We start from the raw sequence: 13,406 nt of genomic DNA on the forward strand, positions 1-13,406 counted from the left end.
TGACTTTCAGAAGATTAAAGCTCAAATATACTTACAACCACGACTTCCTGAAGATCGAAGATCAAAAAGTTCTGAATCTTAATTTGCATTTGAGAGAAAACATCAAATGAGTAAATATTAGAGATTGTATCCACAACACCATATAAATCAATATACAAAGTCCAATTCCACAAATTACACATTTCTTCCGAAATCTCGTGTGAACAATACTTTTCTAACATATAATTTAATTAATCAACTATCTTATTATATAGTCAAGTTGTTCTTAAATAAATCACATAAGACTCGTGGACCCGATCCCCAACTACTGTTTACGACAAATTAAACACAAGGACACTAACCCGAATGATGAGATGGATAAGGCATTTGAATTGAAGGTAATTGTGGACAAGGTCTACAATTTTCACACCTATTTTTTATTAATACTTTCTATTTTGCTTTATTCTTGTCATTTATTTATACTTTCACATTACTTTCATATAAATTCATAAATGACCCTATTTTTTTCATTTCTTTGGAGAAATTAACCTACCTAATTCACCATAACTCAATGTTAATTATCATATTTTTTTTCGCAATTTAGGTTAAAAGAGCCAAAACCATATATGCTAAGGGTGAGCATGATAAACCAAAAAACCAAACCAACTGACCTTAATCAATCGAAGGCGGTAAGTCGAAGTCAACTTAGAAAAAATCCAAACGGACACTTTTAAAATATAAATAATAAAATTGACCAATAAGCAATTTGTATTTTTGATAGTCGAGATCAACTTGAGCATTTCTAAATCGATTCAACGACGATTTGGTTGAAGAACCAACTCGGACCGAAACTCCAATATTGTATTTTTGAGAAGAAAATTTAAAAAGAAAAAAAAAAGAAAAAAAAAAAAAAGCTAATTTTGGTCAATGGTATAATTTACGTGCAACCTCATCCATCACCTCCGTTTCCGGGAGCGTGACGTACAACCGTCTCTTTCTCTCTGAACGAACAAGCAAAAAGAGCGCATTAACTCAGCATTTTGATCATTTCACAAAACCAAAAGAAAAAAAAGATCACAGATCAACGCAACGTTGTACTAAGAAAAAGTTGAAAGAATGGCAACAGAAACGTCGGCGGAGGCCATGGCAACGGTGGCCGACAAATCACCGATCACTTCACGCCGATTAGTTCGAGATGATCTCGATTCCAAACTCCCTAAGCCATGTGAGTCCTAAATCCAACCCATTTTCCCTTTCTTCTTAATTACTTTCAGATTTCATCGATTTCGTTGTTTCAAATACACAGACGACCGTATTATACTTCAATTCAACCATCTAATTCTCTTTAGTTTCTTCTATAAGTTTCAGATTTCAACGAAATCGAACACGATTTTCACTTGGAATATTGATTTTGTGTGTGTGTGTGTGTGTGTGTGTGTGTGTGTGTAATGTTGATCAGATTTGGCGAGAGCATTGACGGCACCTGATTCGGAAAACATAAATGGAACATGGGGCCATAAACACAACGGAATGTCTGTGCTTCAACAACATGTATCATTCTTTGATCAAGATGGCGATGGCATTATTCGCCCATCCCATACTTACACAGGTACCACATTCTTCTTACCGAATTAATTATTTTATTTTATTTGAAATTTTGAAGATTTGATTTGTAATCAGAAAATGAAACCTTAAGGTTTGATATATATTTATATGATACGTGTCATATCATGCGTGTGTTTTTACTTTTCAGGATTTCGAGCGCTGGGATTCAATGCCATTGTATCTTTCTTCTTTATGATCTTTATACATGCAGCACTTAGTTATGCTACTCTCCCCGTAAGCTATTACCCTTATTTTTCTCTATACAGAATATAAATTGTTCCTCAATGCTTACATTACATATGACATAAGAATTTTTTTTATTTGTAACTTCTGTTTTAGTTCTTCCATTTGAAAGTACACAGGGGATTAAACCTTTATTACAATAATTTTTAAATTTAAAGTTATTTTTAGCTAAGTTTATTAATTGAATGTGTCTGGTGTATATCCATGGCTTTTCTTTTACTGGAGACTTGGATACCTTCACCCTTGTTCCCAATACATGTAAAAAACATCCACAGGGCAAAGCATGGAAGTGATTCAGGGACCTATGACACTGAAGGAAGGTCAGTTTTGCTCATCTCAAAATGCATACTTTATGGGACCTTTTTAGAATTAAGTACACCCTCTAATATTACAATATGTACATATACTTAAATCTGCCTTTCTCATCAGCATTTTCTTTAAAATTATTTTCTGGTCCCTCTATTTCAAATTCAAAAGACCTTTTTCAGATTTTGGACTACAATTTTGGTCATTATCTTGACTTTAGTTCTAATAAATTATTTGGCAGTTTATTTATTTATTTATTTTGCATGTATTCAACTTCATACAATGGGTGGATATTGGTTTTAAAATATATTGAAGATAAATTTTCATATAGTAAATATTACAGTATTTTCTAAAATAAGAGACCAAAGTCATCGTGAAAGATCAAAATGCAAGCATCTAGACTTTTTCATTATTCATGATTAGATCGTTGATGCAATATTAAATTTGACATGACTAACAATTTTTTTTTATTATCGGTGATCTAGGTATCATATTAAAGAAAAGGTCTAAGCTCGTCTAAAAATGAATGTATGAATGAATTTACAATTCATAAGCGAGGGTGGATTTAGTTAAGGTCTAGGAGTTCGGGCACAAACCCCAACTTTATATTTTTTATATAATATATATTACAAACTAACGTAATATCAAAATTAATGGTTAATCCAATAGTAAATTTGATTAGCTCCTCGAGACATAGATTCATCGTATTCTTGATCTAAGATATATAAAAAATTCAAATCCCACATATTGCATATTGTTGAATTAAAAAAAATATAATAAAATGTATGTAATAAATTGACAATCTAAATAGAAAATCTTGTTCTTCAATCCTTTTAATTAAGGTGGGGTAGCTAAACTGTTAGCTTTAATTTGGAAGCATGTAAGTTAAGAAAAATAATGTGTTGGGTTTTGTGCAGATTCATTCCAGCACAGCTTGAAAACATATTTAGCAAATATGGTCGAACTCGTCCTGACAAACTTACATTGAGAGAAATCTGGCACATGACTCAGGCAAACCGTGATACTTTCGATTTTTTTGGCTGGTCATATCTCTCTCTTTCCCTCTCTCTTATAATTTCATCATTTCTATTTACTCTTTAATTTTAATTCTATTTCTTTCATTTTTGCCCCTCCTATCTTATGACTTTTCAATTATACCCTTTCCTATGTTTAGTTGGAGGTTAGAATTGATGATTGATACCTAGACCGAGCTTACAAGGAATGCTATATACTTCTAGCTCAAAAAAAAAAAAAAAAAAAAAAAAAAAAAAAAAAAAAAAAGAGAAAATCAACTATTTTAGGGAAAGGAAAGTTAGACTTATTTTTTTGAGTTTAAATGACAACTTTTACTCCATCAACTTTTAGACTTGTATTGATTAGCTAAGTTATGTAAATTTAGCAAGTGGTCAAAAAGTTCATCAACTTTTAAGTTTGCATTTATTTAGTAATTTGTTCATGAAGTTTAAAAAGTATAATAGGTCATTAATTTTGCATTATGTACCTAATAGCTAGTTAGATTAATAGTTGAGGTATGTTTAGATATATTTTAATTAGGTCTTTTTAGAGTTAGTTTTGTGTCACTTAGGTATTTTTAACCTATTTTAACCTTTTATTTTGAAGGTTCATGATCTATCCAACATTAAGTTGAAAGTTTATAGTTCTGTTAGATGTAATTAGACACTTTTTAAGCTGAGGACTTATTAAGTATTTTTTATACTCAAAATCCTTTTAGAAACAAGCTTAAAAAGACACCAAACTTGAACTTTAAGGACTCAATACAAAAATAGTTTAAAAACAAGGCTAAAGTTTCTCTTCCAACTTTTAAATTTAGGAGATTAAGAAACTTTCCTTTCTTAAATAACTTGATTCATTTATTCAATTGCGAGCTTACTCATTTAGTCAATTTTTCTTTGTGTAGGTTAAGAAAAACAATGGACAAAATTGAAACAACGAACTAAATAAACAAGATAAAATATATAAAAACAAAGAAACAGATACGTTAATTAATTGAAGGTATCTTAGTTTGTTTTATAGGTATATATTATTACAGGATGATGAAGAGAGTATGTAAAAATGAAATTAAAATTGTAGGTTTGCAAGCAAATTGGAGTGGGGAGCTTTATATGTTCTTGCAAAGGACGAAAATGGGTTCTTATCAAAGGAAGCTGTGAGACGTTGCTTTGATGGCAGCCTATTTGATTACTGTGCCAAAATGCAAAAAGGTGCTGTTGATAAATTGGGGTAAAATCGTCCAATAATTATATTTCTTTTTTCCATAATATCCAATTTGTAGTTTAGCAATTTTAATTTATTGACAGTAAACAGCACTGAAATTAGTTAGTAGTTAAAGGTACTATTTGATAACACTATTCATTTTCTTTTTTATTTTGAAAAATAAGTTTATAAATATTGCTTCCACCTTTTAATTTTCTTTCTTTTTTATTTACATTTAACCAATGATTTAAAAAATCAAACCAAAATTTACAAAAAAAGAAAAAAACAGCTCTAAAAAATGTGTTTTTATTTTTAGAATTTGGCTACGAATTTAACTATTGTATTTAAGAAATGATACAAATCATTGGAAAAGAAATAGGGCTTAATTTTCAAAAACAAAATAGAAAAAGTGAAATGATTACCAAACGGAAATTAAGTTTTTCAATTTATTTATTTAAATTATAATGATAATTTCTTTCAAAGTTTATGGATAGGTAGGAGCAAGCATTATAAAGACTAGATGATATTTTAGGATGCTTAGATTGTGTTGGATGTTCTTTAGCTAGATGTATCCATTTTATTGTAGAGTTTAAATGATTTTTACATGTATTTGGTCTTGTGACTTGGTTTGTGTGGGCTGAAAGTTATTGTAGTTCAACAGCAATCATGGAGGTCATGATTTATATATTGAGCATTAACTTTTTAAAACTAATAGGTGTTCTATCAACTCAACAATGCTAAAGTTGGTAAAAAAATTCTTATTTGACTTTGCTTAATGCTCAAGTTGATTTATTTTGCTTTGTTGCTTTGTTGGTCAAGTTGGTAAAAAGTTCTGTCAACTGGTTGGTTTAATGTAATTTCTATTGAGTTAATATAATTCTTATAGTCTTTCGATATAATTGTTGAAGAGAGATTTTAACTTTATAGTTTTTTAAGTTTATAGTTATGTTAAATCATATCAAAATTTTACAACTTCAAAATTAAGGGTGTTATTAGGTTGGATTGAGTCAATTTTCCTTCAAAACCGTCTCGATCCAAAATTGTATGGTTTTGTTCGGACATGGTTCGACTTGATCAGACCGAAATTGGGTTCGGTAAGATCGTTTCTTGAGTCAAGTAATTGAGAAGATGGCTACTGATAGAGTCTCATTATTTTAGTAGTAAGTCTCTAATTAAGCATCATTAACATAAAAAGAACCAACACATGTAGTGTGTAACCTATTTAATGTTCATTCAAATATGTTTGGAATCTGGAAAAAAAAAAACCCACGCACTAATTATTTTTGCCTCACTTTTCTTTCTTATACCCTCCCTTTTCCCTCACACACCAATTCTTTGTTTTACCGGCCAAGTAAACATAACTACACCGTTACACTTTTTACGCGTTGTCATTATAACCCAAAGTGATAATCATTATACTTCAAGGCTAAAAAAAAGATGATTCAATATTTAACAAGTTAACAATTAATATAAAAAAGATGTAAATAAAAATTTGAGAGTAGAACATAGACCATAGAATCATAATTCAAATTCTTAAATGTATAGCTTCCATCTCCTTTCATATGTTTATGAAATTCTACATCAAAATAAAGAACGGTAGGCTTAAATGAGATAATTTAAATGCAAATTGCCAAATAGTGAAATAAATAAAAGTACTAATTATGGTGAAATTATATGTTACCTTCATCAACTTCTTCAACTCTCTCAATTTCTTCAATCATGTCATTCAAAGGTTTAGATTGATTTAATCCAATTTTGAGCATAAATGAGCCTCTGCAGTTTAAAGAGTTAATGAATTTCGAAAATAATCTAACACCCATCTTCCATGATAAAGGTTGATGTAGACAACACAGTTAATATATGAATATTGTAGATGTCCCTAGGTACTTAGCTAATAATCTTAAATTGAGAGGAATTCACTTTCTACCAATTTAGTAAATCTAAATATTCTTATTCTGTACAAGGCTCATCTAGATAACGAGCAACCTCTATTTTAGCATTATACCTAGACCTGTTTTATTACTCTGTTTAAATCTATCATGAATAGCAACATGTGCCTTATAAAATTCATTAGATGAGATAGAAGGTATTTCACCTTGACTTCGAAAGCCAATTTCTTCTTGACCCTAGGTACAAGTGTGGATGATTGTGTTTATGAATATTTTCCTTTGACATTGTTATATAATAATCATCAGGCAATCGACGAAATGCTTCTTCAACCTTATTTGTTCAAGTTTTTGCACAATCTTTTATCTAAAAGTTCATTAAAACGATAATTCACATAAGTCAACTTATACCTAGGGTCAAGAACTACAAAAACATATAATAGTAAATTGGTTTTCACTTGTAGTTATACCCCACTACTTGTTGAATTTTGCTCAATCTTATTTGATTCAAAAATGCATTCTTATACAAGTATTTATAAATTATTTCTTGAATCAAATAAAGTTCATGAAAAAATATGTTTGAAGTCAATGACATGGATGCAGAAAACTTTATCGTTGCCTCTGTAGAAGTCTTTAGAAACTTTACAAACACTTTTGCATTATTCTAATATTCAACAGTAAGAATAACATCCTTTGGCAAATAACTAGGGTCATGCTTCTCTAATCTTTCAAGTACCTTTTGACACTTAATCGCTTCATCCAACATAGTGAAAGTTCAATTTCATCGTGTTGGAACATCTATCGTAGGACAATTATATGTTGATATCTTATCTTGTTTAGCAAAATTTTGAAGTATTTACAATTTTGTTGGACATAACCTAACATATACTTCACAACATTTCTGATTTGAATGATAGACACATGCAAATTATTTAAAGCATCACTAACAATTAAATTAAGAATATGAGCGCAACATCTAACATGAAAAAATTCTCCATCCAACACCAATACATTTCTGTCTCTAAACTTTTTAACCAAATACACAGTGGCTACATCGTTTAAACTCGCATTATCAATTGTGACGGTAAAAAGCCTATCAATACTCCAACTTTCTAAGCATTTTTCAATTGCTCTAACTATTGTATCTCCTTTATAATTAGCTATTTGATAAAAGTTCAAAATTCAATCATCATCAATGAAATGAGTCGTTATAGAGATATAATTAATATTATGCACAAAAGTCCATTAAACAAACTCTTTGGCCACTTCGAGTTAATGCACTCTTTAACTTTTTTTCTCCATCATATACATTTGAAAAAAAAAATCCTTTGCAACAATCATTGTGGATGGAATTACAAACTTTAGATTTAACATCTGACAAAATTTACGAAATCCTTCATGTCACACCCTGCCTCATAACACGTCTTGAATCTCGTGTTGCAACATGCGAACGGGACTTGAGCAACTATGACACTTCAAATTGAAACGCCAAAACGGTCAGTCTTAAACCTTGAATTTTACTCTTAACTTGAACTTTAGCTTTATCGTCTAGTTTAACTTAAAGCCTTTAACTACTAAGCAATAAGAAAACACAATGCATGATAACAACAAACTTCTTTTATTACTTAGACAACGTGCATTCCAAATACAATGTGCATGCTTTCTTTATAACAAAGACTTAAAATAAAACTTTAGGCCTTCAACGCCTAGCTCAACTCTTTCAAGCTTAAACTTTGCCTAGCTAACGCCTCAACGCATAGTAGCTTGCCATACCCTTCTCAACTTGATCCTAATGTCTGATAACCTAGGGAAGGGAAACTCAAACCATAAGTCAAATACTTAGTGAGTGATATTTTGGAAAACCTTTTTGAGGAATACAATTCAATCAATAAATTCATTTTCATAACACGCTTTTAACGCCACATTCAAAACATAAATCACACATTAACCTCTACTTATTCCTTTCTCAAAAAACATGAACCATTCCCATGCACATACTATTGAGATTCATTTCACCAGCATCCCTTGGAGAATTTTTCAGTTCATTGCCCATTGCTTAGGCTACGAACTCAACATGCTCCTTTCAACGCATTCGTCAGGTTCTTACCGCTATGGTAGTCCTTTCACCCCTTGGTTGTCTTTACTTATTATGTGCACATAATAGCTAGCTCATTGATAGGAATAAAGCTAATGGTTTACATGCATTCAAGCAATTTATACAATCATCAAACATAAGACTTTAACTCAAAAGCTTTCTTTAGAAATCATGCTATCTCATAAACATCAACATGTATTACAACATAACTATGACAACATGAAACATTATAAAGAAAGCTTTAAAATTTCTTATCTTTTAGAAAAATCACTCACAACACACTAAGTTCCCTTCTTTCCTCGAATGCCTAACACTGGAGCCCTTCTTCTTGCCTGGTGACTACTCAATAGCACAATAACTCTGAGAAATTTCAACATAACATTTCCTTCTCATGACCATTTTCTCCAATTTATACTAATTGCAAATTGGATTAGTCACTCTTTAAGCTTCCCTAGATTGCCAACTCCTACTTGAAGTATTACACATGTAGGTTTAATATTTCTCTTAGCCTTGATTAAGCTTAACCTTGACACGCAGCACACTAATTAAACACAATTAGGAAATTTTTTTGTAATTTTTCTAACATCCAACGCCTGCTTACATCTCACGTTGAGACCTCAAAATGCCTGATTCTTCTTGAATGCAACTTCCTTCATCACGTTGCTTGGCTTTAATGCAAACCATCAAAACACCTACTCTCCAAAACACCTTCTTCAACAGTAAAACCCTTCTATTTCAGGCTCATGAGGACTTAGGTCTCACACTTCACTTTCTAAGGTGACCATACAAACAAGCATTATTCTAGAATTTTTATGTGTGGAGGATGTAGCCATCAAACTACATTTAGAATCTCCCTCTCCTTCATCATTATCTTCATATTGATTTATACTTCTTACATTTCTCTAAATGTTTTTTTTTAGATTAGTTGTACTATTTCTTTTTTAATCAAAGCCATATGTATCCTCACGATATTTACAAGCAAACGTAGGATATTTAGGATCACATCCTTCTACCTTTATGAAATGTTCCCATGCTGATGAAGGTGGTCGATCTAATAGGTTTTCTTTTTCCTAACGATCTTACTGGACTAGAACAACTTTGTTTTTGAAATCTCATTTACAAAGAATCAAGTCATCCGATCTTATGGAAATAAAATTAAACATAACTTATAATGTGAAAGATGGTAGACACCAAAGCAATCACACTTATAACCATTCAAGTGGAAAATGAAGGACAAAAAGGTTTGGAGCTGTACTATCAAGAAATCTCGGGGTTATGTTTGACAGGACTAGAAGCAAAAATGAAAAATATTAGGGTTCTCAGGTAGGATCTCGGTGCTTGTCCTGTCGAGAAAAGTGAAGATCTCGGGGAATCTCGGGTCAATCTCAGCCAAGATCACTTAATGGACGCGCGACAAACAGACTTTCAAAAATTTCTATCACGCGAGGTTGGCATCTTCCTCACATAAGAAGTGTTTTTAAGGTCAGAAGACTCTCATTTCTCACCATTTTCATTCAAATGGGAAGGTAGAGAGAAGTTGAGTTGCATGCAAGAGTTAAAATCAAAGCAAGAAGGTAGTTTAGCGCCAAGCTTTAGATCGGGTGTTTTTGGGTTGTTCTGGTTATTTTAGGAATTTTTTAGGTAAGTTTATGGTATTTTTCTTGGCCAAAGGAAGTTAAGTGGATTATTTTACAATTGTTTTAAGTCAAGAGGATATCGGAAAGGTATATAAACCAAGGATTTAAAGCTTGTATCAGTGTAAGAGTGAAAAATGAATTTATTAAGTGATTTTAAAGCATGTTCTTAAAGCTAATGTTTAAAATAATGATTGAGCTAAATGTTTGATGAATGTTTTCCAAGCATTATATTTAATCAATGTATTTATTAAGCATGTTTATTGTTAAATGTTTAAAGCTAAAGATAAAATGAGTTTATCAAGGCATGACTATGTTTAAAGTTTGCTTTATGGAAAAATGATTCTTAAAAGGTTTGATGGCTATGTTTAAAGGTTTGCTTTAGGCAAAAGGATTTTGGAAAAGGTTTCAAGTATATGATTTTATTCATGTTTTCTCAGATCCAAGATATCAAAAATATCCCTTTAGGGTTTGATAAGGGGCGCCAAGATATTGAAGTAATGACACTTATCTCCAGGATCGAAGCTAAGGACGCTTATCTCCCAGGAACAGAGATTGAGGATGCTCATCCCTGAGGTTTGGAGTTGGTATTGAGATTACTCTACCATCTCTAAAGAGTAGGTACTTGGGTACGAGCAGGAAAAACAAGGATTTAAATTACTGTTTTCTAAATATTTATCAAGTTAAAGTATTCATGTTATTTTTCATCATTTACTGTTTCAAAAGGTTTATAAAGTAACTAGGATTTGACTTACTATTTCTTAAATGTTTTATAAAGTATTGATGTTATCGCTTATGTTACTGTTTACAAAGGTTTATGAAAAGCTATTTAAAAAACTTATCACTCACGAGGCTCGTTTAGCTCACACTCTTCAAAATATTTTCTACTTTCCAGGTAGAGACTGCATCCTCGAAGCCTGATTCACCACCATCTGTCTGCCGAAGGATTTTGTATTTGCTTTTGTACGTGTCTTGTTGTTTTGGTCTTTTAGTTGTGCTAGACTGAGGTTAGTTTTGGTTGAAGAAGGGGTCTCTTTCATGTATTTATGGGTTGGTAGAGGTCTATATAAAACTTATATAAAGTTTTGTGTATCTGGAAAGAGTTGTTTTCCGTTGTGTCAAAGTTTTGTGTGTAAGTTATGTCTTTTAGCTTCCACTTGCTTTTCATTTAAGGTTAAAGGTTAAGGGCAAGCTAGTGTCATTTAAAAGGAAAGCGATATTGGTTGACTTCATGCTACATCTCGGGTCTAGTGAGAAGGTGATCCAGGATGGGGTGTGACAGCAGGTCATAGCAAATAGTTGCCCAAGAAAGGTCTAGACTATATCGTTGAACAATGTGGTGGTCATGGTGATCTTTGTAGTTGATTGTCAAAAGTGGTTGTTGGATTTATTAACTAGAGTTAGCCACCAAACGCGATTTTTAAAGTTGATCGCTAGAGCACATTGTTAAATAAGGGCAGCGATAGTCGTTGTTGTTGGTTGTTGCAATATTAATATAAACCACTTTGTTCGTTTCAATTGATTTGATCCAAATTGTTCTTGTAGAGATGAGTAAGTTGTGTTATGAAATTGAAGCACAAAATTCTTATCTCCTTTTATTAATCGATAAACTGAAAAGGTAAATATTTTCCAAGATAATTATTATAGTCTACTTGAGCTTAATCCTAAGTGAATTATGAACTCGTTGCCTTTGACTTACATGGATGATAAATGACCTTTGCAATTGATTCAATAAACCTACTATTTTTTATACTTGGCCAGATAGAGACTTATTTGAGCATAATTTTCATGAGATGTGATTCATTGTCTTTCTCATATAGGGAAAGTAGATGGGTAATCAGATCGTTTATAAGATTGATCTGTAAAACTTAAAGAACAATATGTAATTAAAGGCATAAAAGGAGCATTTGAATTATATATGATTATAAGTTACATATAACTCTTGAAAGGATTGATAGGTAGTGATTAGATTGATAGACACAACCTGTCCTATAGTGCAAAAGTTACTTTAGGTTTATATTGTATGGTTAATGATTAACTAGAAAGCTTAATTAATTTTGGATCATTAAAGCTTATAATTTGAAGGGTGATAAGGCCTTTGCTAGCTCATCAAATAAGAAGGATCTATTCAGTAACATTTTTGCTTCTTGTTTTTTTTTTTCTCAATTCTTGTTTCTTTTTACATGCTTGTTGCCTTTTAAAAACTATAAAAAAAATATGTTTAATAATTATTTTTGTTTTTTTCTTTCAAAAGAAATAAAACTAAAAACTTATTTGATAATTGTTTACTATTTTTTGTTTTTATATTTTCTTCTCTGCATGCCCTTATTCTATAGTTTAAAGATAATTTAATTACAAAATGTACAAAATATAAAATATAAAGCATATATTAAAATATAAAAGATAATTATAAAACATTCACATGATCCAATGCAAATAATTCCAAATGCAAAATTAACAAAAAAAAATTGTCTTTTGTACATTGTTAAAATTTAATTTGCAATATCATTCATCACTCAAGGTCTAGAACGATGACAACTAAAATCTACTCTATACTATTACGTAAGTTTTGTAGTTATAAAATAGTAAAGTAAAGTTCAATGAATATTTTATTTTGAAATTTTAGGAAAATTGTTAAAAATGCAACAAAATTAGCAAAATATTTACCCACAATGGTGGTAAAATTGTGTTCATCATTATGGGACTTTAGTGATATTTTGTCATTTATGTAGATATACAAAATAAAAATAGGTAAGTATGTATAATTCAAAATTTTCAAATTTAAAGTTTAAAACAAAACTATTAGTTAATTATTTTAAATGAAAAAACTACTTAAAATATTTATAAATATAAAAAAAGAATTTATTGACTATAAGTGAATTGTTAAGACACTAAATATATCTTGATAGACTACTATTAGGACAACACTTAAAATAGGCACCGATTGTAGTTTATGTGATAGATAATTACATTTTATTATATTTAAAAATATTTTGGTTTAATTTCTATATTTAGAAACAAACAAAAAATATTTAATATTTTTATTGAAAATCAAAAAATTATTATATAGGAAAATTGTCAAAAATAAAACTTTGGACAAAAATATTTATACTTTGAAAAACTAACTGTCTTTTAGTGTTTTTGTTCTATTTTTTAAAAAATCCTTTATATAAAATTTAAATATTGAAAAGTTTATATGAATACACTAAGATACGATGATATCAATTGCTAAAAAATTAAAATACGTGAACATTGATGTACTAAACAAGTCTACAATATACATTAAATTTAACATAAAGATTTTAAATGTAATTCACTATACCATAAAAAGTGAATTTAAGAACAAGGCTACATACAGAAATTTATTCATTAAGTTGTTGAAGATATTCAAGTGAGTTACCTTTATGCAAGACTTTGTGGAGACTCAGGCTCGGGGATGAAGAT

At 30.4% G+C, this 13,406-nt stretch overlaps 1 protein-coding gene across 2 annotated transcripts; it reads left to right on the forward strand.

The window, feature by feature from the left end:
- Positions 1–953: 953 nt before the first annotated feature.
- LOC103485846 (peroxygenase-like) lies at positions 954–4,559 on the forward strand. Of its 2 annotated transcripts, XR_007820834.1 has the most exons (7): positions 968–1,204; positions 1,439–1,588; positions 1,733–1,818; positions 2,053–2,147; positions 3,051–3,176; positions 4,052–4,146; positions 4,225–4,374. XR_007820834.1 is itself a non-coding variant. In XM_008443571.3 (6 exons), the coding sequence occupies exons 1-6, from the start codon at positions 1,096–1,098 to the stop codon at positions 4,376–4,378; spliced, it is 720 nt and encodes a 239-aa protein (XP_008441793.2). In that variant the 5' UTR covers positions 954–1,095; the 3' UTR covers positions 4,379–4,559. The 2 variants fall into 2 exon arrangements, 1 of the variants encoding a protein (XP_008441793.2); XM_008443571.3 differs by lacking the exon at positions 4,052–4,146 and having other exon boundaries at positions 954–1,204; positions 4,225–4,559.
- The last annotated feature ends 8,847 nt before the right edge of the window (positions 4,560–13,406 follow it).

This window comes from Cucumis melo, chromosome 5, assembly GCF_025177605.1.
Source record: "Cucumis melo cultivar AY chromosome 5, USDA_Cmelo_AY_1.0, whole genome shotgun sequence".
Classification (NCBI taxonomy): Eukaryota; Viridiplantae; Streptophyta; class Magnoliopsida; order Cucurbitales; family Cucurbitaceae; genus Cucumis; species Cucumis melo.

What these genes read in the sequence shown, in the direction of transcription:
- LOC103485846 (XM_008443571.3), top strand. Translation starts at nt 1,096, where the DNA reads ATGGCAACAGAAACGTCGGCGGAGGCCATGGCAACGGTGGCCGACAAA. An exon ending in ACCTATGACACTGAAGGAAG is followed by an intron (nt 2,148 to 3,050) that starts GTCAGTTTTGCT and finishes GGTTTTGTGCAG; the next exon opens with ATTCATTCCAGCACAGCTTG. An exon ending in ACTTTCGATTTTTTTGGCTG is followed by an intron (nt 3,177 to 4,224) that starts GTCATATCTCTC and finishes TTAAAATTGTAG; the next exon opens with GTTTGCAAGCAAATTGGAGT.